Raw genomic sequence first — 19,098 nt, 5'->3', positions numbered from 1 at the left:
TTAACATGTGAATGGACTGAACGCATACAGATTGTGCACATACAGGTAAACATGAGTGACACAACAATGACACACACACACACACACACACAAACACAAGACATACACGCACATGCACATAGGTATACACACACTGCACCAACCCCCCCCCACCACCACCACACTCAGTTCTTTATGTAAAACCAACTGTTCTCCCCTACAGTTGGGAATACCATGGTAACGCAGCACAAAGACAGGAAATAAAACAGTTCCCAGAGAGCCTGGTTCAGAATACTAATCGCCATTCCGTTGTGTGGGAAAAGGAACCGGGAATAATGACATAGTGATTCCCTGTAGACTTCATTATCTGTGTTTCCTTGTAAGACCACTTTAGGAAGATCCACAGAGGAGTTATCCATTTCCCAGATCACATGAGATGGTTCAACTGAACAAGCCAGAAACATCCCCCAGGCTCCGGCACCACAACAATGCTTCAAGTAGATTCCTCTTCCTAATTACAATTAGTTGAATGTTTAGCCAGTTGGTACTATTACATGGGAGACATCTATTGGTGCCAAACTTCAGAACACAGAATGTCCCTTGAATCACTGTCCCTGAGGATGTTTGAGGGATGTTTGTGTAGTGAAGTAAAGAAGTACATGTCCCATACATCTCGGTCAGTAAGGGGAAATTCAGCTCAGGCATAGGCCCCAGCACAGAAGGCGCTGGTATCACTGTCTGTTTTTTAGGTATTCTCCTCAGAGGCAATCGGGTGAAAGGGAGGGAGACATCTGTTGCCCGTCTCAGATACCAAAAACACATTCCTCCTCCTGCCCAATCAATAACATGGGAAGTTCTACACCAGAAAACTCAAATGAACCCTTCCTAGTTATGGCTGTGGTCAACACGTCTGATACTCTCTCTCATCGCTGAATGTTAACGTTCATGTTTTCAGTTAGGAACTATTAGGCACAGTCACTGTCACAGCTAATAGGTCACAAACATAGCTGACATTTCCAACATGAGTGTTGTTTTGATTGTGTGTGCCACATCTAGACTATGCCCCCATATCAGTACCATGTGTGTGTATGCCAAGAACACACCATGCAGATGACCTGAAAACGCAGGCACAGAGACATAGCCCCGTAGCTCCAAGCCCTTCAAGAGGTATTCCGGAGGATTGAAAAAATAAATAGAATTCAACCTCTCGTTTTGGACTTGACGAGTCAATGTATGGCTACTACATAATAAACGATCTACAGTCCTCTCCCAGCGTGAAAAATCACAGAATCCCTACATTCTAACCTGCCATCATTTAGTGCATGAGTGCCCGTTCCTGTCATGGGGTGAATGTGTGCTATGAAGCAAGTGGGATGAGTGCCCGTTCCTGTCATGAGGTGAATGTGTGCTCTGAAGCAAGTGGGATGAGTGACCGTTCCTGTCATGGGGTGAATGTGTGCTCTGAAGCAAGTGGGATGAGTGCCCGTTCCTGTCATGGGGTGAATGTGTGCTCTGAAGCAAGTGGGATGAGTGCCCGTTCCTGTCATGGGGTGAATGTGTGCTATGAAGCAAGTGGGATGAGTGCTCGTTCCTGTCATGGGGTGAATGTGTGCTCTGAAGCAAGTAAGATGAGTGCCCGTTCCTGCCATGGGGTGAATGTGTGCTATGAAGCAAGTGGGATGAGTGCTCGTTCCTGTCATGGGGTGAATGTGTGTTCTGAAGCAAGTGGGATGAGTGCTCGTTCATGTCATGGGGTGAATGTGTGCTATGAAGCAAGTGGGATGAGTGCTCGTTCCTGTCATGTGGTGAATGTGTGTTCTTATAAACGTTCACACAGGTATTCCATGATATGGGGTAGTTGACTGCCAGTGATCATCATTCATTACGTAGGTGAATGCTATATATAATCAATAGACGACATTCAAGGAGTAAAATTACATTATCACAATCGCTTGCTCGTTTTCCATAGTAGTCTGATGAGAACAGGAATGCAAATACGGGAAGTCGGGAACTGGCCTGCAACAACCAAAGCTGATGGACAATGTTGACTGGCAGATGGAATGACGTCCAATGAGGTTGCAAGGTTAAAGTGGGAGGCGGGATCAGGTCGGCCCAGTATTGCTCAATGAGGCTGCGGGGTGAACCCAACATTTTTTACTCTCTTTGGGCACATGCTACAGAGGCATTTTCTGGGACCCGTTTTGGCTCTTGAGCGCTACTTTCAAAACTACTGGCTAAATTGTACAAAAGTTCTGGAAAATCTCTTTAATACTCCCTAGAGGGCTAAAACTAACCCACTTACTCTCCATGCCTGCAACCCTGCACTGTAAATAACACTTCTGTCCAGAGACCACACAATAAACCCCCATTCTAAGTACATCTCCAGGCTTTTAAATGCATTAACAGTGGTCCTGAAAGCACTGTTGGTTCATTAAGGGGAACGAGGAGAGGATGTGTACTTTAAAACCAACAGATAAAGAAACTGTGAAACACTAGATGAACAGCTGGATCTGTTCAGATTGGAAAAGCTGGTTCTGGTGTATCAGAAGTACAGAGTTGTGGAGTAGGGTTCATTTCTATTTATTTATTTTATTGAACCTTTATTTAACTAGGCTAGTCAGTTAAGAACAAATTCTTCTTTATAATGACGGCCTACCCCAGCCAAACCCTAACCTCACCCACAGTGCCACTCATTGCCTCCAGCCAGCTAGGCCCAAACCACTGGCCTTTGGGAGGATGTAGGTAGACAGTGTGCATCCGAAAATGGCACCCTATTCCCTATGTAGTGAACTACTTTTGACCAGAGCCAGATGGCCCCTGGTTTAAGATGTAGTGCACTACTGTATATAGGGAATAGGGTGCCAATTGAGACAGAACCATATATCTCAAAGAGTAGACATCCCAGACCCAGACTCCCACTGGTCCCAGAACAGCGTCCAAGTGTAGACAGCTCAACCCAGGTCAGCTCAGAGCCATGGAGTGGGTTACAAGGAGACACCCTGCCTGGGGCCGGGGGGGAGTTTCTCATACCACAGCCATCTTAATGAGCTTTCTCTTGGTTAACAATAGAGGCTTAAACATGTTGGTTTGAAGTCACAAAGGCCCAGAGTAGATCTAGACTTTCATTAATAATAACACAACCTTGACATAGAAGGAACTCCTTTGTTTAATAAAGCTGCATTGCATTGTGTCATTGAGTGATATGCTATGTTGAATGGACGCCATGACAACCAAGCTGTCTATCAGGCCAGTGTGAGTCTGGGGGAACCCTGCCCTGTATCCCTGGAGGCACGCACACACCTACGCGCACACACATAAACACACACACCTACGCGCACACACAATAAACACACACACACACGCGCACACACACACACACACACACACACACACACACACACACACACACACACACAAACACACACATTCAAAATGTTTAGTCAGTTCAGTGTAATACTAACTTTCTGCTTTGCAGCATAGCTGTAGGGAAACACAGACCTTCACTATACCAGGGAGTGTCCACTTATTATGTCCCATTACCTCTTAAACGCTTGTTTCCATTTTTACATGAAGAGCCCTGCCCTCTATCTCTGCATGGTCTCATGGCTGCCTGATTTCTTTTTTCAAAGCCATTTCTCACACATAGACACCACTGGGCTTAGCGACACAGACAGACACAGCCTGTAGCTAGACATACCACACCACTAAGACCAACACACGGCTCAGTCTCATATGATCTATTCCACACCAACATGTCACCATCATTCAGTATCAGCATCACCCCAGTCCCGACTGACAAACACTGGGATATTCTTTCTAGGCCGAGGGCTTTGTTCTTGACAATGGCTCAGGATCACACACTCACATGCCAGGTTCAATTCTTTATGTTTACACCAGTGTAATTTGGGTTGACTAAAGAGTGTTCTGCATGTCAAAATAATTCCCAGCGTTCTTTCAATAGTGTATGGAAGTTAGGGTCAGCTTCCAAAAGTCAGGGGTCAGAGGTTATAAGTTCATACCCTGCTAGTAAATGGTCCTTCTAAAGACAGGCAGACCAGAGGAAGCATGACTCCCTAAAGACAACCTAGCGTGACTTTTGGGTGAAGAGGAGAAGTGGTGTGTGAATGAGAGTAGACAGTCCCAATCCATTATCTGGGTGGGATGTGAGAGAGGACAATGCCAACAGTAATGCCAGGGTCAGTCAGCTTCCAACCTGGCCAGTCACATGCCACTCCATTAACTGCCAGTCAGCATGCCCAGTGCAGCACCCAGTGCCCACCTATATGACATTCTGAACAAACACATCTTTCTCACACACACACACACACACACACACACACACACACACACACACACACACACACACACATACACACACACACACACACACACACAGATAGAACTTCAAGGACAAGGTCATGCAAACCAGGCCTTGCCAGGTCTTGACTAAGACTGAAACTCCAGGGCCTCCAGAGTGGCGCAGTGGCCTAAGGCACTGCATCGCAGAGAGGCGTCACTACAGATCCGGGTTCGAGCTGGGTGCAACCGGAAGACCCATGAGGCGGCGCACAATTAGCCCGGTGTCATCCGGGTTAGGGGAGGGTTTGGCCGGCCGGGATGTCCATGTCCCATCGCGCTAAAGTGACTCTTGCGGTGGGCTGTGCGCATATGCATGCTGAAACAGTTGCCAGATGGACAGTGTTTCCTCCGACACACTGGGGCGGCTGGCTTCCGGGTTTAGTGAGCAGGGTGTCAAGAAGCAGTGCGGCTTGACAGGGTCGTGTTTCGGTGGACGCACAGTTCTCAACCTTTGCCTCTCACGAGTCCACGTGGGAGTTGCAGCGATGGGACAAGACTGTAACTACAAATTGAATATCACGAAAAAGGTGTAAAAAGTACACCAAAAAAAGACTGCAACTACAGACCAGTGACATTAAACTGTGTGAATTCCTCCCCGACAGGAAGAGGAACCAGTTGGAACTCATACTAAACCTCATTATCATTCACTTTGATACCGATGTTGTGTCTAGATCAATACCCCACCACTCTCTAAAACCTGTGTTGTCTAGATCAATACCCCACCAATCTCTGTACCTGTGTTGTCTAGATCAATACCCCATCACTCTCTGTACCTGTGTTGTGTTTAGATCAATTCCCCACCACTCTCTGTACCTGTGTTGTGTCTAGATCAATACCCCACCACTCTCTGATACCTGTGTTGTGTTTAGATCAATACCCCACCACTCTCTGTACCTGTGTTGTGTCTAGATCAATACCCCACCACTCTCTGTACCTGTGTTGTGTCTAGATCAATACCCCACCACTCTCTGTACCTGTGTTGTGTCTAGAACAATACCCCACCACTCTCTGATACCTGTGTTGTGTCTAGATCAATACCCCACCACTCTCTGTACCTGTGTTGTGTCTAGAACAATACCCCACCACTCTCTGATATCTGTGTTGTGTCTAGATCAATACCCCACCACTCTCTGTACCTGTGTTGTGTCTAGATCAATACCCCACCACTCTCTGTACCTGTGTTGTGTTTAGATCAATACCCCACCACTCTCTGTACCTGTGTTGTGTCTAGATCAATACCCCACCACTCTCTGTACCTGTGTTGTGTCTAGATCAATACCCCACCACTCTCTGTACCTGTGTTGTGTCTAGATCAATACCCACCACTCTGTACCTGTGTTGTGTTTAGATCAATACCCCACCACTCTCTAAAACCTGTGTTGTCTAGATCAATACCCACCACTCTCTAAAACCTGTGTTGTGTTTAGATCAATACCCCACCACTCTCTGTACCTGTGTTGTGTCTAGATCAATAACCCACCACTCTGTACCTGTGTTGTGTTTAGATCAATACCCCACCACTCTCTAAAACCTGCGTTGTGTTTAGATCAATACCCCACCACTCTCTGTACCTGTGTTGTGTCTAGATCAATACCCCACCACTCTCTGTACCTGTGTTGTGTCTAGATCAATACCCCACCACTCTCTGATACCTGTGTTGTGTCTAGATCAATACCCCACCACTCTCTGTACCTGTGTTGTGTCTAGATCAATACCCCACCACTCTCTGTACCTGTGTTGTGTCTAGATCAATACCCCACCACTCTCTGATACCTGTGTTGTGTCTAGATCAATACCCCACCACTCTCTGATACCTGTGTTGTGTCTAGAACAATACCCCATCACTCTCTGTACCTGTGTTGTGTCTAGATCAAAACCCCACCACTCTCTGATACATGTGTTGTGTCTAGAACAATACCCCACCACTCTCTGTACCTGTGTTGTGTCTAGATCAATACTCCACCACTCTCTAAAACCTGTGTTGTCTAGATAAATACCCCACCACTCTCTGATACCTGTGTTGTCTAGATCAATACCCCACCACTCTCTGTACCTGTGTTGTGTCTAGATCAATACCCCACCACTCTCTGATACCTGTGTTGTCTAGATCAATACCCCATCACTCTCTGTACCTGTGTTGTGTTTAGATCAATACCCCACCACTCTCTGTACCTGTGTTGTGTCTAGATCAATACCCCACCACTCTCTGATACCTGTGTTGTGTCTAGATCAATACCCCACCACTCTCTGTACCTGTGTTGTGTCTAGATCAATACCCCACCACTCTCTGATATCTGTGTTGTGTCTAGATCAATACCCCACCACTCTCTGTACCTGTGTTGTGTCTAGATCAATACCCCACCACTCTCTGTACCTGTGTTGTGTTTAGATCAATACCCCACCACTCTCTGTACCTGTGTTGTGTCTAGATCAATACCCCACCACTCTCTGTACCTGTGTTGTGTCTAGATCAATACCCCACCACTCTCTGTACCTGTGTTGTGTCTAGATCAATACCCCACCACTCTGTACCTGTGTTGTGTTTAGATCAATACCCCGCCACTCTCTAAAACCTGTGTTGTCTAGATCAATACCCACCACTCTCTAAAACCTGTGTTGTGTTTAGATCAATACCCCACCACTCTCTGTACCTGTGTTGTGTCTAGATCAATACCCCACCACTCTGTACCTGTGTTGTGTTTAGATCAATACCCCACCACTCTCTAAAACCTGCGTTGTGTTTAGATCAATACCTCACCACTCTCTGTACCTGTGTTGTGTCTAGATCAATACCCCACCACTCTCTGTACCTGTGTTGTGTCTAGATCAATACCCCACCACTCTCTGATACCTGTGTTGTGTCTAGATCAATACCCCACCACTCTCTGTACCTGTGTTGTGTCTAGATCAATACCCCACCACTCTCTGTACCTGTGTTGTGTCTAGATCAATACCCCACCACTCTCTGATACCTGTGTTGTGTCTAGATCAATACCCCACCACTCTCTGTACCTGTGTTGTGTCTAGAACAATACCCCACCACTCTCTGTACCTGTGTTGTGTCTAGATCAATACCCCACCACTCTCTGTACCTGTGTTGTGTCTAGATCAATACCCACCACTCTCTGTACCTGTGTTGTGTCTAGATCAATACCCCACCACTCTCTGATACCTGTGTTGTGTCTAGATCAATACCCACCACTCTCTGATACCTGTGTTATGTCTAGATCAATACCCACCACTCTCTGTACCTGTGTTGTGTCTAGATCAATACCCACCACTCTCTGTACCTGTGTTGTGTTTAGATCAATACCCCACCACTCTCTGTACCTGTGTTGTGTCTAGATCAATACCCCATCACTCTCTGATACCTGTGTTGTGTCTAGAACAATACCCCACCACTCTCTGTACCTGTGTTGTGTCTAGATCAATACCCCACCACTCTCTGTACCTGTGTTGTGTCTAGAACAATACCCCACCACTCTCTGATACCTGTGTTGTGTCTAGATCAATACCCCACCACTCTCTGTACCTGTGTTGTGTCTAGAACAATACCCCACCACTCTCTGATATCTGTGTTGTGTCTAGATCAATACCCCCACCACTCTCTGTACCTGTGTTGTGTCTAGATCAATACCCCACCACTCTCTGTACCTGTGTTGTGTTTAGATCAATACCCCACCACTCTCTGTACCTGTGTTGTGTCTAGATCAATACCCCACCACTCTCTGTACCTGTGTTGTGTCTAGATCAATACCCCACCACTCTCTGTACCTGTGTTGTGTCTAGATCAATACCCCACCACTCTGTACCTGTGTTGTGTTTAGATCAATACCCCACCACTCTCTAAAACCTGTGTTGTCTAGATCAATACCCACCACTCTCTAAAACCTGTGTTGTGTTTAGATCAATACCCCACCACTCTCTGTACCTGTGTTGTGTCTAGATCAATACCCCACCACTCTGTACCTGTGTTGTGTTTAGATCAATACCCCACCACTCTCTAAAACCTGCGTTGTGTTTAGATCAATACCCCACCACTCTCTGTACCTGTGTTGTGTCTAGATCAATACCCCATCACTCTCTGTACATGTGTTGTGTCTAGAACAATACCCCACCACTCTCTGATACCTGTGTTGTCTAGATCAATACCCCATCACTCTCTGTACCTGTGTTGTGTCTAGATCAAAACCCCACCACTCTCTGATACATGTGTTGTGTCTAGAACAATACCCCACCACTCTCTGTACCTGTGTTGTGTCTAGATCAATACTCCACCACTCTCTAAAACCTGTGTTGTCTAGATCAATACCCCACCACTCTCTGATACCTGTGTTGTCTAGATCAATACCCCATCACTCTCTGTACCTGTGTTGTGTTTAGATCAATACCCCACCACTCTCTGTACCTGTGTTGTGTCTAGATCAATACCCCATCACTCTCTGTACCTGTGTTGTGTCTAGATCAATACCCACCACTCTCTGATACCTGTGTTGTGTCTAGATCAATACCCCACCACTCTCTGTACCTGTGTTGTGTCTAGATCAATACCCCACCACTCTCTGTACCTGTGTTGTGTCTAGATCAATACCCCACCACTCTGTACCTGTGTTGTGTCTAGAACAATACCCCACCACTCTCTGTACCTGTGTTGTGTCTAGATCAATACCCACCACTCTCTGTACCTGTGTTGTGTCTAGAACAATACCCCACCACTCTCTGTACCTGTGTTGTGTCTAGATCAATACCCCACCACTCTCTGTACCTGTGTTGTGTCTAGAACAATACCCCACCACTCTCTGTACCTGTGTTGTGTCTAGATCAATACCCCACCACTCTCTGATACCAGAGTAAAACTCCATTCAGTACACAGTGTGCTCCATAGGACAACACTGGCAGGACCAGTAGGGCCCAAGATAAGTCAATGTTATACCAATAGTATATACTGTACAAAGGGCAGTGAAGAAACACAAAGTGTCAGCCGAGTCTCCTGACAACAGCTGCAGAAGTGTCATATCCTTGTTAGTAACCTTGCTACCCCGCTTAACATATTGCTGTCTCATACAGGGTTAGTGTGGAACAACTGTCCACATCCTCATCAAGAACCTGCAGTACCCAATGGATACTGGTGTCTGATTCAATGTTCACAGGCAAGCTGATGAAAACAACATTCTTCCCAGCATCTAAAAAAAACATCTTATGAAATATTTGGTCAAGTTTCCTTTTGGTTGGCAACGTCTGTAGACACATCGTATTATGACCAACATGAATCCAAACACATTCTCTCACACAACAACTATTCTAGTTGCAACACAAGAATCACAACAATAAAAATCACTCTAGAAACATCTGTATTTTTAGTAGCAGCAGTAGAAGCAACAACTGCAGCAGCAGTATTAGTAGCAGTATGGATGAGGACAGAACTGGTAGCAGCAGTAGTATTAGTAGCAGAATGGATGAGGACAGAACTAGTAGCAGCAGCAGTATTAGTAGCAGTATGGATGAGAACAGAACTGGTAGCAGCAGTAGTATTAGTAGCAGTATGGATGAGGACAGAACTGGTAGCAGCAGTAGTATTAGTAGCAGTATGGATGAGAACAGAACTGGTAGCAGCAGTAGTATTAGTAGCAGTATGGATGAGGACAGAACTGGTAGCAGCAGTAGTATTAGTAGCAGTATGGATGAGGACAGAACTGGTAGCAGCAGCAGTATTAGTAGCAGTATGGATGAGAACAGAACTGGTAGCAGCAGTAGTATTAGTAGCAGAATGGATGAGGACAGAACTAGTAGCAGCAGCAGTATTAGTAGCAGTATGGATGAGGACAGAACTAGTAGCAGCAGCAGTATTAGTAGCAGTATGGATGAGGACAGAACTGGTAGCAGCAGTAGTATTAGTAGCAGTATGGATGAGGACAGAACTAGTAGCAGCAGCAGTATTAGTAGCAGTATGGATGAGGACAGAACTAGTAGCAGCAGCAGTATTAGTAGCAGTATGTATGAGGACAGAACTGGTAGCAGCAGTAGTATTAGTAGCAGTATGGATGAGGACAGAACTGGTAGCAGCAGTAGTATTAGTAGCAGTATGGATGAGGACAGAACTAGTAGCAGCAGTAGTATTAGTAGCAGTATGGATGAGGACAGAACTGGTAGCATCAGTAGTATTAGTAGCAGTATGGATGAGGACAGAACTAGTAGCAGCAGCAGTATTAGTAGCAGTATGAATGAGGACAGAACTGGTAGCAGCAGTAGTATTAGTAGCAGTATGGATGAGGACAGAACTGGTAGCAGCAGTAGTATTAGTAGCAGTATGGATGAGGACAGAACTGGTAGCAGCAGTAGTATTAGTAGCAGTATGGGTGAGAACAGAACTGGTAGCAGCAGCAGTATTAGTAGTAGTATGGATGAGGACAGAACTGGTAGCAGCAGCAGTATTAGTAGCAGTATGGATGAGGACAGAACTGGTAGCAGCAGTAGTATTAGTAGCAGTATGGATGAGGACCGAACTGGTAGCAGCAGTAGTATTAGTAGCAGTATGGATGAGAACAGAACTGGTAGCAGCAGCAGTATTAGTAGCAGTATGGATAAGGACAGAACTGGTAGCAGCAGCAGTATTAGTAGCAGTATGGATGAGAACAGAACTGGTAGCAGCAGCAGTATTCGTAGCAGTATGGATAAGGACAGAACTGGTAGCAGCAGCAGTATTAGTAGCAGTATGGATGAGGACAGAACTGGTAGCAGCAGTAGTATTAGTAGCAGTATGGATGAGGACAGAACTGGTAGCAGCAGTAGTATTAGTAGCAGTATGGGTGAGAACAGAACTGGTAGCAGCAGCAGTATTAGTAGTAGTATGGATGAGGACAGAACTGGTAGCAGCAGCAGTATTAGTAGCAGTATGGATGAGGACAGAACTGGTAGCAGCAGTAGTATTAGTAGCAGTATGGATGAGGACCGAACTGGTATCAGCAGTAGTATTAGTAGCAGTATGGATGAGAACAGAACTGGTAGCAGCAGCAGTATTCGTAGCAGTATGGATAAGGACAGAACTGGTAGCAGCAGCAGTATTAGTAGCAGTATGGATAAGGACAGAACTGGTAGCAGCAGCAGTATTAGTAGCAGTATGGATGAGGACAGAACTGGTAGCAGCAGTAGTATTAGTAGTAGTATGGATGAGAACAGAACTGGTAGCAGCAGCAGTATTAGTAGCAGTATGGATGAGGACAGAACTGGTAGCAGCAGCAGTATTAGTAGCAGTATGGATGAGGACAGAACTGGTAGCAGCAGTAGTATTAGTAGTAGTATGGATGAGAACAGAACTGGTAGCAGCAGCAGTATTAGTAGCAGTATGGATGAGGACAGAACTGGTAGCAGCAGCCTTATTAGTAGCAGTATGGTGATATAGAGAGATAGAGCAATAGAGAGGACCCAGTCAGAGGGTGGGATCACACACTGGAATCCAACTCTGAGGTCCACTTACATACCTCTGGACTGAATCACTACTAAAACACGTGTTTCTACTGTACTGTCTGGGCCAGGCCTCCTCTATACGAACAGCCAGGATATTTAGAGGACTCGGTCTTTGTTTATCTCTTAGATTGATTTACTGTACCGTAAATAACACTGCTTGTGTCTTGAGATCATATTGTGGTAAACTCCCAGGGTATTTGTCAACTTTTCACCAACGGTACTAGAACATTCAACATCAACGAGACATCAGTTTGGCTTATGGGTGTGAACGTTTAAATGAGATTGGGATCCTTAACATTAAGAAAAACCCTAAACATATTGTTTTCCGTGGTATAGCCCAACTGGACCTGGGGAAAGTTGTGTAATTTATATAAAACCCGAGAGGAAGAACATTAGGCTACTTTGGTGAATTTGTGAGTAATGCAAGACACGACATTGCGAGATTCAGATTACCAAGACATGCGCACCGCGGTTCTATTCCAATAGTATGCAACTGCAGCCCGCAGAAAAAACATGAGCTGTTTTAAGAGATTGATTAGTGATTGTCAAGGATGCACAGAAATGCCAAAATACAGTTTTTAGTTCAGATTCTTTACTTGCAATATGTAATCTATAGGCAAAGAGAGAATCGTCAGCTGTTTATTCGATTGTGGGGTCTGAATAGTGTGAGAAGTCACCAACAGATTTGGTGAGAATCAAAATCTATTCTAGCTCTTAAAGGGCCAGTAGCCTACATTGTGTGTACAATTTTCAATTACAGCATTATATAATCTACAATTCCACAGTCTTTCTTCTGCTATTTATTCTGTTACCAATAATATTGACATGTTAATAGTATCTTCTGTTTACAAGTATTATCTCTCATCCTTTAATTAAATGCAATCTATCAGCTTTCAAAATGTAAGTAGGTATATCTAGCTGTCTGAAAACACATTCTGATTGAATGGCTTGTCCTGTATTTGAAAAAACTCAAAGTGCATTGAGTGAGTGTTGGAAAAATATATTGGTACTCTTCTAAATATAGCAATGTGAATGCAAAGAGGACTCGGACCACAAAATCGGTTACATGAACTGGCAAAAGAGTTGATTTCTCATTCAAATGCAAGGGCAGTGTGAATACAAAGAGAACAAAGTTCTCTAACTTGTTTTTTTACTCCAGAGTTCACTTTAAAGAGGACTGACATTGGTTATTTTAATGAGGACTATATGTGAAAACACCCTGACTGTCTGCCTGGTGGCTGACCTGCCTATACTGTGCCCCCCCTCTCTCTCCATCCCTCGCTAGCTCGCTATGAAAAATGCAAGTGTTTGTGTTCTCAGAAGTATGGCAGCTAATCAGTCTCCTCATTCCAAAAATACTGAATCTCAGGAATTCTTTTGGAGTCGACTTTCCACCACTAAATCATTGTCGTTAACAGTTGGAAAAATGTCAGAGAAAGGTAAACGACAGCTTGGCAATACTTTAAGAAGTGACATGAGAAGAAAATGCTAACTTTGTGAGGTGGAATTGAGGTACAGTAATGGGAGTACATGTGCCATGCTTCACCATCTGAAAGGGATGCACTGGGAGACCCAAACCATTGCTGGCAGCAGTGCAGCTGCATTGTGAACTCACATTAAACTTAATAAAATTTTCTTATAATTTTAACAGAACCCCCCACCCCAAAAAAGTTTAAATGTTAAGAAATGTGTTCCATTTGTCACATCCCTATAGTATGGCTGGTGTTCTCCAGTCTGTCACCACTAAGGAATGTGAGGGATTGGATATGAGTGGTTTTTGCCACACATTGACATTTTTAGTCATTTAGCCAACTGAGCCACAGGACTATGATGATCAAAGTGAGCCCCCCACACCACTAAACCAATTAGATACACTTCAAATTCCTGCTTCCTGTTTCCTGCATAAGGACCTGCCTCTGACATTTGATCTGCTGGTTGCCACCTGCCCCTGACATTTGATTGGCCGGTTGCCATGGCAACAGGTGCATCCCAGGCACAGAGAGCTAAATCCCATAATGATCTAAACAACAGACCAGTTCAATGTCTCCATGGAGGAGATAGAACAGGACAAGTGTTGTAATCAGCAACAGGTGAAACCAGCCGGCCTCAAAGCCTCCTGGTAAAGCTCATAATACTCTGGTCTTTACCTGCTGTGACTCCTCTTCCTGACTCTACCGCCAGCCTCATGCTGGGGGAACATCAGGCGTTTCACTCCTGAATAAAGCAGGACGCCCCATTGTTTGTGTGTGTGTGTGTGTGTGTGTGTGTGTGTGTGTGTGTGTGTGTGTGTGTGTGTGTGTGTGTGTGTGTGTGTGTGTGTGTGTGTGTGTGTGTGTGTGTGTGTGTATAGGGACAGGATCCAACAGGCATCATGGTCCAGGTCCAACCAGCCATCAACATCTGAGCAGTTAGATCACAGAACCTTTTTTTTTTTAACCTAGAAGAACTATGGAGCACTAACAAGAAGATAAAACATTTACAAAGCAAACCCAGGTGCTAATTTCAATCTGAATGGTAGATAAAAAAAACTGCCCTCACATTATTATCAGTAAGACATTTTTCACACAGAAGAGGCAAGTTTACAATACTGGAAAATGAGCATACAGTGTGGTTCAATCTTGGCAATGACCCTGTCACCTGACACTCCAAACAACCAAACACAATAACAGGACAACTGACATCTTGTTCTGGCTCACTGACGGTTAACAGCAGAGGTAAGAGTTTCTGTCTGCCGTTGAGTTCTGCATGAGAGAGAACCACCTCATGACAACAAACGTGAAATTAGCACTCAGTAAATCTAGCTAGTCCACTCCCTCTCTCTCCCAGTGTGGGAACAAAACTAAGAGACAAAAACAAAAGTTCCTGTAAGAGAAAGAAACAGGGAATAGAGAGAGAGAGAGAGAAAGAGAAGGAAAACAGTACTCCCTTTACCTCAGAGAGTCAAAGAAGGAAAGCGAAGATCCCTTACCTCGAAGAAAGAGCGGAGGAAGTACATAACACTCAGCATTTTGAGATTGTGCTGGTGGAGGAGAGAGACCCCTCGTCTCTCCCCCTCTCTTTTCCTCTACTCCCAGGCCGTGCTCCGGCACAGGGTTTGTATTCCTGGCAGCTCTCCTAGCCTCATGCTCACTTAACCTGTTGCTATTTTAAATAGACTTAGAGCCGGACAGGGAGGGAGCGGAGAGAAGGGAGAGAGAGAGAGAGAGAGAAAAAAAGACAGGGAACGAGGGAAGAAGGGAGGGAAGGAAGGAGCCATGCCAGAAGCTTATGCTGCTAAGGAGTTGCATAACAATGAGAGCTTATCACCACAGGGCAACATAGGAGGCCTTGTGCCTGCAATAAGCAATAAGCAGCATAGCCTCCAGTCTAGTTATACACTCTAGTGTTACTCTGGAAGTGTTTAACATAGGAGTTATTGTGCTGCAATAAGCAAGCAGCCTGTAGTCCACACTCTAATGTCCACACTTTAGTGTTATTCACGAGTGTTTAGGAGAGAACTGCATACCTCCCCCACATTCACTAAATGTTTCCGCACGTGGCTCGGACACCCCAAAGAGAGAGAGCGAGATCGTTTCAGGCAAGCCGTTTTTAAGTATTTTCAGAGAGCCCACAAAAGTGGTGTTCCAAGTGTTTACACTAGAGGAGGAGCTAAGAGTTCTAGGAGGTCTGGTTCTGGTTCTAACACAGGTGTCATGAACTGCTTCAGCAACAGATCCAGCTGTACAGATCAACAGCAAAGGTGTACAGTGTCACTACTGGTCCTGTAAATCAACAGATGAATGATATCTTTAACATTACTCAGAGCTTAATCAACCGCATGCAACCCCCCCACTTTTTCAGCATGATTAAGGCAGACAAAGTTGGTCAGAAGCCTATTTGAACAGATTTTATTTACACATCTAACATGTCATCTTTACGTAGTCCCAGCTGTGGCGATCCAGGCACTCTGGATAGGGATAGAGGATACCAGACATAGTGCAGAGACTGGCCATGTAAACACTGTATATCAACAGAAAGGAACAGAACAGGCACGTGCGGAACGGAACGGAACTAGCCAAAACAGCACAGGGGGAATGCTGTTATTAAGAGGAGTGAGACAGGAGAGTGATACAAACTTGGGAGAATCGTTCCAACGTGAAACATGCATTTTCAGGTATTTGTGTGTTATAAAGGGTCATGTTGAAGGTATACTTAGGGACTGTGGTGAAGAGCAAATCTAAACACTGGCTTTGATTTTCATGAAATGGTGCTCATTTAATACATTGACAGACTTCTCATACGGTCCCTACATTGGCATATTGCTTTCATTAGTTCTCAATGCAACCAGACCTGTAAGACCTGTGTTATCGTGGCTAATCTCAATGCCCGCAACAATGACAGAACATAGATACACATCGCCCTCTGCTGTGTCAACACGTCATTACACCATGTCAATTCATCCTCATTCTCCCATCCTCCCATCCTCCCTCCTATCCCTCCCATCCTCCCATCCTCCCTCCCTCCCCCACTCTCTGTCTCTCTCTTTCTCACTCTCTCCCTCCCTCCCTACCACCCACCATCTCTCCCTCCCTCCCTACCACCCACCATCTCTCCCTCCCTCCCTACCACCCACCATCTCTCCCTCCCTCCCTACCACCCACCATCTCTCCCTCCCTCCCTACCACCCACCATCTCTCCCTCCCTCCCTACCACCAACCATCCCTCCCTCCCTACCACCCACCATCTCTCCCTCCCTCCCTCCCTCCCTCCCTCCCTCCCACCATCTCTCCCTCCCCCCTCCACACCTCATGCGTCTCTGCACACTCTGAATTGAACCTATCATCCGTGTCAAATAAAAGCATATTTAATGGGTTCTGCAGCCGTGCTGCTCTGTATTTCAGATAGAGCTGAGAGCCAGCAGTAACAGAAGAAAACAGTACATTTCCTCCCGGAGCTGGAGCTGTAGGCCATGATGACTCAGCCTTTTCTCTCAGGCAACTCTGGCTCTGGCCTGCTCCTCTTCCCAGAAGGACTGAAATAAAATGGATATGTGCTGGCTACACAGCTTCCCTGGCTACACAGCTCAGCCATTAGAACTGAGGGAATGGGCTGAGCCTTTTTCTAAGCTGCTGTGGATCGTAACATCTGACTAAATGACTGATCTGGATGGATGGATCATACCTCCATGATGACACATCAGAAGAGGTAGAAATAACAGGAAGTGATTCTCATTGGTTGGTTGAACAGTTTTCCTGTTATTGTGAAATATAAAAGGTCACACTGTGTCATGACTGTAACCAATCCCAGGTTAGGACAAGAACACCATGTGGCCATATGGACAAGTTCTTAATGTGGTCACTACACTTGACCACACAGAATGGGACCAACCAGCAAAACAAAATTGGTTGTGTGAATGTTCCAGAACATTCATTAGGTTGCCTCAAAAGTTATAATAACACAAAAACTGCCCAGGTTTGTTATTACATTACCTGGAAACCTAATAGGAATCTTGGAGGAATGTTCTGTGTGGTGGCTGTAACAGATGTTGAGCACACAAAAAAAAACATGCATCTGATAAAAATAAGCTTTTGTTATCAAAAACATTATTTGAATGTTTTTGGGATGTAATCATCCTAATGTAAGATAAAAACCTAATTAGTAATTGCAATTTTATTTTATTATTGCCCCATTAGCTACAGCCAAAGCTGAAGCTACTCTTCCTGGGGTCCACTTTAAACACAAAACATTATATAATAATTAACATGAATATACAATTACAGTTGAAGGACAGAACCAAATCAAATCGAAGATTGCTGTAATGTGCCTTTTACTGAGGAGTGGCTCTACGGACAATTCATTCGACCTCATGGGCTTGGAGACAACACTACATAAAGAGAGACCTAAGACAACAACATAACATGGCAGCAACACAGCATGGTAGCAACACAACATGACAACAACATGGTAGCAACACAACATGGCAGCAACACAGCATGGTAGCAACACAACATGACAACAACATGGTAGCAACACAACATGACAACAACATGGTAGCAACACAACATGGCAGCAACACAGCATGGTAGCAACACAACATGACAACAACATGGTAGCAACACAACATGACAACAACATGGTAGCAACACAACATTGCAGCAACACAGCATGGTAGCAACACAACATGACAACAACATGGTAGCAACACAACATGACAACAACATGGTAGCAGCACAACATGGCAGCAGCACAAAACATGGTACAAACATTACTGGGCACAGACAACAGCACAAAGGGCAAGGAGGTAGAGACAACACAAAGCAGCCACAACTGTCAGTAAGAGTTGTGTGTACCTACCTACATTATGTGTAGATTCATGAAAAGAAAAATACGTAATACATTTTAGAATAAGGCTCTAACGTATTACAATGTGGAAAAGGTCAAGGGGTCTGAATACTTTCTGGATGCATTGTACTTTCTAAAATGAATCAAATCCCCTTGATATGGAGTTTCCTCCAATTGTCTTATGGAGCTTCCTTCGGTTCTCTAATGGAGTTTCCTCCAGTTCTCTTATGGAGTTTCCTCCAATTCTCTTATGGATTTTCCTTCAGGTCTCTAATGGAGTTTCCTTCAGGTCTCTAGTGGAGTTTACTCAGGTTCTCTTATGGAGTTTCCTCCAGGTCTCTAATGGAGTTTACTCAGGTTCTCTTATGGAGTTTCCTCCAGTTCTCTTATGGATTTTCCTTCAGGTCTCTAATGGAGCTTACTCAGGTTCTCTTATGGAGTTTACTCAGGTTCTCTTATGGAGTTTCCTTCAGGTCTCTAAAGGAGTTTACTCAGGTTCTCTTATGGAGTTTCCTTCAGTTCTCTTATGGATTTTCCTCCAGTTTTCTTATGGACTTTCCGCCAGTTCTCGTATGGAGTTTCCTCCGGTTCTCTTATGGAGTTTCCTCCAGTTCTCTTATGGACTTTCCGCCAGTTCTCGTATGGAGTTTCCTCCAGTTCTCTTATGGAGTTTCCTCCAGTTCTCTTATGGACTTTCCGCCAGTTCTCGTATGGAGTTTCCTCCAGTTCTCTTATGGATTTTCCTCCAGTTTTCTTATGGACTTTCCGCCAGTTCTCGTATGGAGTTTCCTCCGATTCTCATAAACTTGGTTTGCATTTCAATGTTCATTCCCCGCACCACACTCACACCCAGCAGCATCCACCAGTCACACACAAAATAAGAATACATTTTCATACTCTTCAATAAAACTTTGCTAACCTCAGTAAGCTGACCAGACTATCATTTCATATGGAGCAGTATGTCCCTACTCTACT

The 19,098-nt window shown here is 44.8% G+C and overlaps 1 protein-coding gene across 6 annotated transcripts in view; it reads right to left on the bottom strand.

Annotated features, from left to right (window-relative positions):
- LOC139420352 (rho guanine nucleotide exchange factor 4-like) overlaps positions 1-19,098 on the bottom strand; it is a 150,956-nt gene that overhangs the window by 100,861 nt on the left and 30,997 nt on the right. For 2 of the 6 annotated variants that reach the window (XM_071170353.1, XM_071170357.1), the window contains exon 1: positions 14,771-14,922. The exons of the other annotated variants lie outside the window; for them this stretch is intronic. In XM_071170353.1, the coding sequence (XP_071026454.1) occupies positions 14,771-14,809 (39 nt within the window). In that variant the 5' untranslated portion in view covers positions 14,810-14,922. Of the gene's footprint in view, positions 1-14,770; positions 14,923-19,098 lie in introns of those variants that run through there. 6 annotated transcript variants of the gene reach the window in all.

The sequence above is a fragment of the Oncorhynchus clarkii genome, chromosome 11 (assembly GCF_045791955.1).
Source record: "Oncorhynchus clarkii lewisi isolate Uvic-CL-2024 chromosome 11, UVic_Ocla_1.0, whole genome shotgun sequence".
Lineage (NCBI taxonomy): Eukaryota > Metazoa > Chordata > Actinopteri > Salmoniformes > Salmonidae > Oncorhynchus > Oncorhynchus clarkii.
The sequence above is the reverse complement of the archived record's forward strand: the minus strand, read 5'-3'. Positions and strand labels throughout refer to the sequence as shown.